This window comes from Antechinus flavipes, chromosome 3, assembly GCF_016432865.1.
Source record: "Antechinus flavipes isolate AdamAnt ecotype Samford, QLD, Australia chromosome 3, AdamAnt_v2, whole genome shotgun sequence".
NCBI classification, from domain to species: Eukaryota; Metazoa; Chordata; class Mammalia; order Dasyuromorphia; family Dasyuridae; genus Antechinus; species Antechinus flavipes.
Window position 1 is genome coordinate 421922546 of NC_067400.1, and position 10298 is coordinate 421932843.

The 10298-nt window shown below is 38.8% G+C and overlaps 1 protein-coding gene across 1 annotated transcript in view; it reads right to left on the reverse strand.

Moving 5' to 3' along the window:
* The window catches only part of UBR3 (ubiquitin protein ligase E3 component n-recognin 3), a 266439-nt gene extending 260374 nt beyond the window's left edge, over positions 1–6065 (reverse strand). The window contains exon 1 of the mRNA XM_051986192.1: positions 3805–6065. Coding sequence (XP_051842152.1) covers positions 3805–4376 — 572 coding nt within the window. The 5' untranslated portion in view covers positions 4377–6065. The remainder of the gene's footprint in view (positions 1–3804) is intronic.
* Between the last annotated feature and the right edge of the window lie 4233 nt (positions 6066–10298).

Sequence of the window (10298 nt, forward strand, 5' to 3'; positions counted from 1 at the left end):
ATTCAAAGCAATCCCAATACAGTTTGGACAGAAAATGTCATTTGCATCCAGAAAAAGAACTAAGGAGACAATGTAAATCAACACATGCTATATTCACTTCTTTTTTGTTTTGTTTTTTTTCCCTCTCTCCCATGGTTTTACCCTTCTGCTCTGATTTTTCTCTTCCAACATGATTCAAAAAGCAATGTTAAAATAAACAAAAAAAAAAAAAATCTATATTATGTTGAACAGCAATGAGAAGAAAGAAGAGGGATCTGATGAAGACAGAGTAAGACATTAATAACTAAGACAGAGAGAAGGAGAAAAAGGGAGAGAAAGAGAGGGAGGGAAAGAGGGAGAGAGGGAGAGAAAGAGCACTCAAGGAAAAATATTTTGTTAGTATTATCAAACCAGAAAGTAAGAGCAGATCATTTTCTCCATAATTATTCATTTGAAAATAAAATAGAATATTCTGATATGGGTTAGGTTAAACCTACCCAAAATTCCACTTCAGACCTCCAAAAGCAGTCTAATACTAACAATGTCCAGTAATCTTACTTTCAACAAGAAATTAGACGAAAATTTTTGTCTTCTTTGTTACTGTTAGGAACACAAAGTTAAAAGCAATCCTTCCTTTATGGAAGAAGGAACTGAATGATGAGATTGAAAAATTCCATAGCAGTTAAAACAACGACCAACCAGAAATCCCCAATATATCTTAACTCATAACTACCTTCAAAACATGTTAAGAAATTTTTAAGACTGCAAAGGTTTAAACATCTACTATCCCTATCAGAATAATCAAGTTTTACATATCCTATCTGGTCAAAATTCAGAAGTTCATGATTTTGGGTCCTAACAAAGTTTCCAAATGAATACCAATGAAGTATTGTCTATAAAGGCGATAAGTTAAATGTGTATGGCTAAAAGGAGTTATGGCAAATTCCTCCAAATAGTTGCTGAGAATTCAGGTCATCAAATGGTCATTAGTGCATCTCAGAGGAAAATTCTCTGCTGTTCAATTCAGTCTATTTTGGCATGTTATCTAAAAATTGCTCCCCACACATAACCCATAATTATATGAAAACTCGAGTCCATCTAGGCAAATATGTAGGTCACTATGTATGCAAATAATTTCTGTTGGTCCTATCTAGCCCATACTAATACAAATGCAGGCAAGTCTCTCTCTGTGGAAATTTCATTAATGTAACTCACTTGCAACATAACAGCTCTACTGTATTGGAGTTGACTAGGACTGTGAGGGAAACACTGGTCAACTGAAAAGAATACTGGATTTGGAATCAGAGGACCCATATTAAAATCCCAATTCTGCTACTTACTCCTGTGTGTGACCCTAGGCAAGTCACTAAACTTGTATCTCTATTTCCTCCTCTGTAAATAAAATAAAGAGTGTTAACCAACTAATTGATCAACTAATTGATCTAGAAGGTCCCTTCCAAACTCTAAAATTATGATCCTATTGTTTATCCAGTATCACATAACAAGTATGTGTCAGATTTAGGATTTCACCCAGGCTTATTCTGCTTCCAAGGCCATCCCCTCCAGCTACTACAGCACAATGACTCTCTGCTTATAGTATGCATTTAATAAATATTAATTGCTTTGAATAATATTCTGAATTGAACTGGCGAATTTCAAAATGAATACAGCATCTGATATTCCATGTCCACTGTTTCTGATATTTGCCCACTCAAACTTCTAAGCTGGGTGATATAATGTGTCACAGGTGAATAGAGAGCAAAAGCTGCAGTCAGAAATGAATGGGTTGAAGTCACTTCTATAACAGTCTTCTGTAATCCTGACAAAACACTTAATCTCTCAGTGCTTTAAGTAACTCTCTTAATACTATAAATAGCAGAGAAGGTTCCAACCTGCTTTGGTAGAGGGGACTTTCCTCACCCTGGAGTGCCAATGAAATCACAGGTCCAGTCCCTATACCTATTTAAAAGATACAGAAATAAAACCACACAACATGGACTCTAGAGTAAAATGAAAAGAAAGATACCTGCTTTTCAAAATGAGTATTCTAATCTATCTTCAAATAAAATTGATATTCAGTTCTACTTTTACACTGTGGTATTATAATAGCAGCTTAGTTTCGTACCTCTAATCCAAAATGTAAGACTCTAAAATAATCACAAGAAAACTTCTCATAAAAATACAAATCCTAAGTGGGATTTTGTAGACTTCTCAATGCCAAACCAGATCAACCATACAATTTATTTAAACTGGTAAGGAGTATTGGGATTTTGTAGACTTCTCAATGCCAAACCAGATCAACCATACAATTTATTGAAATTGGTAAGGAGCATTTTTAAGTAATAGTTCTTCTACTCCAGTATGTTCTCACCATACTTTTTTTTAATATATATAAAAAACTGTAAAATAAGATCAGTAAAAAGCAAAACAAACAAAAAAAACCAGACAAAAGTCAAAATTAAGAGAATTCATCACAAATACCAAAAAAAGGACAGCAAACCAGAAGTCCAAAAAAGAAATATTAATAATAAATAAAACATTAAAAGTTTAAATAGTCCCATATGAGAATATTTTATATATTCATATTTTAAACATAAAAATGAGATTTTGCATGTCTTTTTAAAATATAATTTTATAAGTACTCAAAAGAAAAATAGGGAGAGGACTAGTCTTTAAATTGTATCATTAATAACTCTAAGGACAGTTCTATGCAGACACCTTAGCAATTCTTTGCTCATCATCTTCAGTATCTGAGACTCACCTCCAGATTATCAGCAGTTTTTTTTAAGGTATTTGCATATTTATAAGCATCCAAACACTGTCCATGTGGAAGGTAAATGAGAAAGTGTACATAGAGTGGCTGACTTGGAAATAAGGAATACCTACCTGAGTTCACATCCTGCCTCAGATACTCTAGGCAGTATGGCCCTAGATGTTACACTGAATCTCTTAAGGTCCCAAGAAAAAAAAAATTGTAAGAATTGTGAATTACAAATGCACTGTTAATTTGTATCAGCAAAAGGAGTTTCCTATGCCTTTATTGAAACCACAAGTCCGGACCCTACCCTCTCCCCACCTCCCAACCAGTCCTCAATCCCCATTTAAAAAAAAAAAAAAAAAAAAGTCAGCATAGAAAAAAATCTTTTCCAGCTGAAAACAAAATAATTTAATTAATCTTATGTGTTTTTCTGGAGAATATCCTGGATACAGCAACAATGCACAACCCCACACCACACCCCAAAAAGAGAGGAAACGCTCTCCAGTAACTGTTCAGGAGCCCAGGTTTAGGGCTCTCGGGTCAGTCACAGACCCGCTTGACAGCTCCTGTCTCTCCCAGAGGCTCCTCCCTCTTCTCCACCCACCTCCCGCACCAAACACACACCAGCACTCCAGCATCAGCTTCCTCACTCAACTGAGGACACCAGGGACATTTCCAAAGTTCCTTGCCCAACTGGTCTCTCCCCCGACGGAGACCCCAAGTTAGATCCATTTCTCCTCTTCTCCCCGCTTGCCTCCAACAGCCGGTATGGGCCGAACGAAGAATTGGACAGCTCCATGACCCTTTTCCCAGACAAATACACAACTGACAACCCCGCGGTCCCTGCGCGCCAAGGTAGCTCCGGGTCCCGAAGGAGGCCCTAGCGCGACAACCCCCTCCCCCACCGGTGACAGCTCCGATACCTCTATCCCCATGTGGCTCCAGCTCCCTCCCCCTCCAGTTGCCCCTCCCCCACTCGCCTGTCGGCTGACAGCTCCAGGAGAGCCCCGGAGAGCGGCTCCTTCCTTTCCTCCCTCTATCCCTCCGTCCCCCCGTCCAGGGCTCACCCGCTCTCCCGCATCACGTTGCTGTCCCCACAATCGCAGGCGCCCCCGGCCTGGCTGCGGAACATGTTGAAGTCGTGTCCGGTGTGGTCGCCCTGATGGAAGCACTCGGCGCACAGGGACATGCAAGGAGAGATGCCGCACGTCCGGCACCGGTAGGCCACGAAGTTGGCTGTCCAGACCAGGCCGCAGAGCGCCGCGGGGTCGTAGGCCCTCACCGCGGCGCAGAACTCCTCGTAGCCGCCGCCGCCGGCCAAAAGGCACTTACACCACTCGAGGGCCTCCTCTTCCGCAGCCCCCGGGCCGCCGCCGCTAGCGCCCCCGCTGCCTCCTCCGGCCGCCGCCGCTGCCGCCTCCTCCCCCCCGCCCTCCGCCCGGGCCAGCGGCCGCTCGGCGCTCAGCACCCGCTCCAACAGAGCCTGCAGCTCCTCAGCACCCGCCCGGTTGTCCGGCCGGCTTAGCGCCTCCTTCAGGTGTGCCGCCGTGGCCGCCTTGTCCCGGCCCAGGTCCGGCTGAGGCGGCTCAGACTGAGGCGACGGCTGCCCCCCGACAGCCGCCGCCGCCGCTGCCGCCATGATGAGAGCTCAGAATTGGGAGAGTCCAGAGCCGGCGGCTCCGGCAGCCGCTGCTCCTCCCGGGATGGTGTTGGGGAGGGGAGGGGGGGGTGGGAATAGATTGCTGAGCTCGGCCCCGGCCCAATTCTCGCGATAGCCGGGAGCTGACGCTCACTTCAGCCCTTCATCTCTCGCTCCGCCCCTTTTGACCACGCCCCCGTCCGCGCCCCCTTTCCCCGTCATTCCCTCCTCCATTCTCCTTCCGCCTCTCTCTCCAGTCTTCTGAGGTTCTAGAGGTCTTCCTTAGCTTGAGGTATCTTCCACACCTTCCTCTCTCTCTCCGGCTTTATTTTTACCGTCTTCACCTCTTCCGGTCACTCCCGCGCCCTCCACTCCCTTAATCTCTAGGTCTGCCTTCTCCTCTCTTTGCCTCCACCTCTCCCTGATCCCCGCCCTCCCTTGCTCCACCTCCTGCCTGCTTCTTCCCTCCTGGCTCTCCCTCCCCCTCCTCCCACGCCTATTCCTTTAATGTCCACTTCTCCCGGCCTTTCTTTCTTCTTTCCTTCCTTTCAAGTCCGCTCTTTTGACTCTTTGCCCTCCTGAGGCAAGGTCTCCGGAGAAACGAGTCCCATTGTGAAATGGAGATATGGAGTCCACTTTAAAAAACCTTCATGCGGGCAAATGATCCGACAATTTTTGCCAGCAATTATGTTTCATAATTGACCGGCTTGGTGACCTTTCCATAGATAGATTTCTAGAATGATGAACGAAGATCCTTTCATCTTCCAGAAGAATCGATATGTTTATGATTTCTTGCCACAAATGATATAGAAACTTTGTACTGCCTCTTTTTTATACGGTATATTTATGTAATTGCGCTTGTCTTTTACTCGGTAGATTAGCATTACCAATATTTGCTGGCAACTATTACTTTTCCTCCGGACTACTTTCGTCTTCCAAGTGGTGTTCAGTTCTTTGTAGTACATTTTGCACGCCGCTGCCAAAACCATCTCCCTAATGTATCTATTCTACCTATGTGACTCCCTTGAAAAAAACTTTAATAGCTCCTCACTGCCTAGTGAATAAAGTACTTAATGCTATTTAAGATCTAGTGCCAACCCAGTGTCGGCAGACATGACTGAGTGAAAAGATCAAGACAAGAAATAACCAACAGTTTTAAAGGCTGCAGAATAGTCAAGAAAGATAAGGAGTGAGAAAAGACCATTAACAAGACCTCCACCTCCTGCCACGGAGGTAAAGAACTTAAAATTCGGTATTAAAAAAAAAAAAAAAAAAAACTTTTCAGAAGTGGCCAATCTAGAAAAGTTTTCCTGGACTATGCATATTTACAGTGAGGGTTTTATTTTTAAATTTGTTTTGTTTTGTTTTTATCATTTGGGAGAGTCCGTGAAAAGGAAAGATTATAAATATGTGTAAAATTAATTTTGGAAAAAAAGTTTAAAAAAAGAGAAAGATTTAGTGCTAATCTACCTTATTAATTCCCTCCTCTATGTTCCTAATATAAATTGGACTTCTCTTTGTCAAAAGCCTTGAGCTTCTAGGATTTCTTCTAGAAAGCTTTGTACTCTTCCTTTTCCTTGATTTTTCCCTGCTGAAATCCTACTATTCTTTAAAGTCAGTTTTTAAAGACTACCTTGTCCAAGAAATCTCCAATTTCCCACCTAATGTAAATTAATATAACTAACATAACTTACCTTATAAAATAACTATTTGGGGATATGTCATATCTTCCCTACTAAATTATAAGTTCTTTATGTAGAGTAAGTACACAATCATCATTCTTTTAGTGAATTCTGAGATAAATATAAATTGAATTTCTATTTTTTAAAGGCAATAGACAAGCTTAGTTTAAAAGAATCATATTATTTTGTAAAGTAACATCTAATATGTTTTATAAATCTGGGTTTTTATATATTACAGTTACTTAGAGTATGACACACTTAAATAGGAGAATGGGTGAGTGAATGGATGAGTATACTGTCAATAATAACATGACTAAGAATGAGAATATTTTTATAGCAAAATGTGGGGGCTTTGTGAGTGTGTGTGTGTGTGTATGAGACAGAGAGACAGAGACAGAGAGAGACAGAAAGTCAGAGTTAAAGAGAACATATCAGAATGTCTTAAGAACCTTGATATATACTGAAAGGCATGGTAAAGAGCCAAATAAAATATGCTGTCATTATTTCCTTTTGGTCCAACATAACAATGGAGAATACTCTGTTTTTCAGATTAAATCATGCATATATTGATGTCTGTAGGATTCTCTTGCAGTCTTGAATATGGTGGTTGGCATTTGTATATTCTTGGATTTCTTCAGCCTTATCATCCCACCACCTGTCACTCAGGTCTCTTAGCTTAATATGCATATCACAAAATAAGCTTATATGCCCTTATTTTTTTTTTCAAATAACTGCAAAAGATACACATAAAGGCCTATCTTGCTTCCTACCTGCTAATGTTATCCCTGCCCAAGTTTAGAAAATATTTTAGAAAATATTTCTGACCTATCAAAGTTTAAAAAATTAAATCTAATTTAAGATGAATAGAATAAACATTCTACCCAAATAGAAAATTAGTTCCATGGGTTTTAACTTCCTTTGAAAGTTCACCAAGAAAGACATTCCAAGCCTGAATATCTAGAACTTACATATAGGTAACCTGAATTTTTCTCCCAGTGACTTAAAGGAATCTCTTTTCTTAGCTTGTTTTTTGTTTTGTTTTGTTTTTTAACTTTTCACAAGTTTGTGGTGAAGGAATTAAGGACATAGTAGGTCTCACCTGTAGCTGCAGCTGCTGCTAGTAAGGTAAAAGCTGATGGATTATTACTTAAAATATAAAGGATAGAACTGATTCAGACAAATAGCATTTAAGAAAAAAAAGTAATTGAGAAGTGGGCCATTAATATTCTTTTTTTTAAACTTTTTATTATTATTATTATTATTATTATTATGGTTTTTTACTTACAAGTTATATGCATGGGTAATTTTACAGCATTGACAATTGCCAAACCTTTTGTTCCAATTTTTCCCCTCCTTCCCCCAAGCCCTCCCCCAGATGACAGGTTGACTAATACACTTTAAATATGTTAAAGTATAAATTAAATACAACATAAGTATACATGTCCAAACAATTATTTTGCTGTACAAAAAGAATCAGACTTTGAAATAGTGTACTATTAACCTGTGAAGGAAATCAAAAATGCTGGCGGACAAAAGTAGAGGGATTGGGAATTCTATGTAGTGGTTCATAGTCATCCCCAGAGTTCTTTCGCTGGATGTAGCTGGTTCAATTCATTACTGCTCTATTGGAACTGATTTGGTTCATCTCATTGCTAGAGATAGCCACATCCATCAGAATTGATCATCATATAGTATTGTTGTTGAAGTATATAATGATTTCCTGGTCTGCTTATTTCACTCAGCATCAGTTCATGTAAGTCTCTTCAGACCTTTCTGAAATCACCCTGTTGGTCATTTCTTACAGAACAATAATATTCCATTATATTCATATCACAATTTATTCAGCAATTCTCCAATTGATGGACATCCACTCAGTTTCCAGTTTCTGGCCACAACAAAGAGGGCTGCCACAAACATTCTTGCACATACAGGCCCCTTTCCCTTCTTTAAAATCTCTTTGGGATGTAAGCCCAGTAGTAACACCGCTGCGTATGCACAGTTTGATAGCTTTTTGAGCATAGTTCCAAATTGCTCTCCAGAATGGCTGCCATTAATATTCTTACAGGGTTCTATTATAAATATCATCAAGTTTTCATCTTGTCCTCAAAACCTTTCTCCATTATGAACTTCCTTATAACAATTGTCACTACTATCCTTCTAGTCAATATCTCAGATCATCACTCTTACCCCACATATCTAATCTGTTGTCAAATCTTTTACTTTCACAATTTTCATTTATGCTCCCTTCTCTTTGCTCAACCACTTCCCTAGTTCATGACTTCATTGCCTGGACTGCCTAAGTCGAACTTCTAACTGGTGTCAAGTCTCATTCACTAGTCCATCCTTTGATTAGATGTCAAGGTGATTTTTATAAAGTGTAGGTCTGACCTTGTCACTTTCCTGTATATTGAGTTCCAGCCAAGATCAAATATAAAATTCCCTACTTGGCATTTAAAATTCTTCATAATCTGTCCCCTTATTATTTTCATATCTCTCTTAAAATTTACTCCTCTCCACCAACTTGGCAATCCAGATACACTGACCTATTTGCAGGGTCCCCAAACAAATCTTCCAGTATCTATGCCTTTACACTAACTGTCCTCCATGCCTTCAATACTCTCCCTTCCTCACTTCTTTGCCTCTTAGTTCCCCTGAATTCCTTCAAAATAGCTCAAATCCCACCTCCTTTAGGGGACTCTTTCTCATTCACCTAGTTGCTAAACATATTGCCTTCATCTATTTGTACGAATCTTCTTTGTATCTAGTTATTTGCAAATTGTTTTTTCCTTTAGAATAGACTCTTTGAAAGCAAGTCTTTTTGAGGAGGAGAGAGAGGGAGGAAGTGAGGGGAACATGTTTTCTTTGTATTCCCAGTACTTAGAGTAATGCCTGGCACAAGATTAATGCTTAATCCTCTAAGTAAAAATCCTTAACCTTTTAAGCAAAAAAAGATTTTCATTAAAAAAATAAGGGCACTGAGTGGTACATAATTTTTCGGCTTCCCCAAAACTGTAGTATTACTGAATTCCTACTCACTTTTAAAGCTCACCTCAAATCCCACTTTCAAGAAGCCTTCCTCATTCTCTCTTAGTAACTGATCAGCTCTTCCCTACCCTCATATCTCAGAGAGTACTTTATTTTATAATGCTCTAATGCACTTATCATGTAACTTTATAAATCATAACTATGTGTTCTTTTTCCTATGAATTCCTAGATGGCAGGAATTGTGTTTATCCAAATTTTGTATTTTTGTTAGCACCTATTCCAGTATAGTGCAGTAAAATACAGCAGAACAACCACTCTCAAAAATGGTTCAGCATCCTTTGGGAGTCCCTGAGATCCTTTCAAGAGGTCTCTGAGATCAAAAGTATTTTCACAATCCTATTAAGACATCTTAATTTCCACTATAATAAATAATTAACAAATATAACCTACAAGAACAAAAGTTTTTCAGGGTATTTAATAATTTTTAAGAGTGTAAAGGAATTCTAAACCAAAAAATTTGAAAACTGCTACAGTCAGAACTTTTAAAGCATTTGTTTTCTTAGTTGTTGTGTTAAAAAACTTTTAATATGAAATTTGTGAAGAAATTTAAAATACTTAGAATTTTAAGTATTATAAGACTGTTAGTATTATAAATTATATCCCTGACCAACTTCTAAATATGGGCCAAGTCCATATTATTATCTGTATGTCATATATATGCATATATATAAAATCATTTTCTTGTATTTCAATGAATGATTCTTCATGATCATAATATTTTATTTATCAAAGGATTCATTATCTCTTGCATTCTCATAATTTGTCTCTTATTTAAAAATTTTACTCATAAAATAGGATAGGGATTAGGGAGTGACTTTGTTCTGACATCTGTGACACCCAGAATCATTGCCATGGACTTTTAAGAGGCACAGTCCCCTTCAGACTGTAGAAGCTACAAGATTCTTAAAAGCAGTTGGAAAAAAAAAGAACTGTTAACGGTAGTTTAACACATTCTTGTCAAGAAATTTTTTTCTCCATACTATTTTTTTGTCTGTCTACTACTGCTAAAATATGGCAAAAAATAATGATAATAAATTTATTAGAGGAGGTTTAAATTAGTCTATTGCAAAATTTCCAAAGTACCCTTTCCCCATTATCTAGGAGCTGTGTGAATAAGACAATGTCAATCCTTCCAAAAGGGGGGAAAAAAGAGAAAAATTACAGACTGCTAAGATACTAAAGTAAATGTACAAAA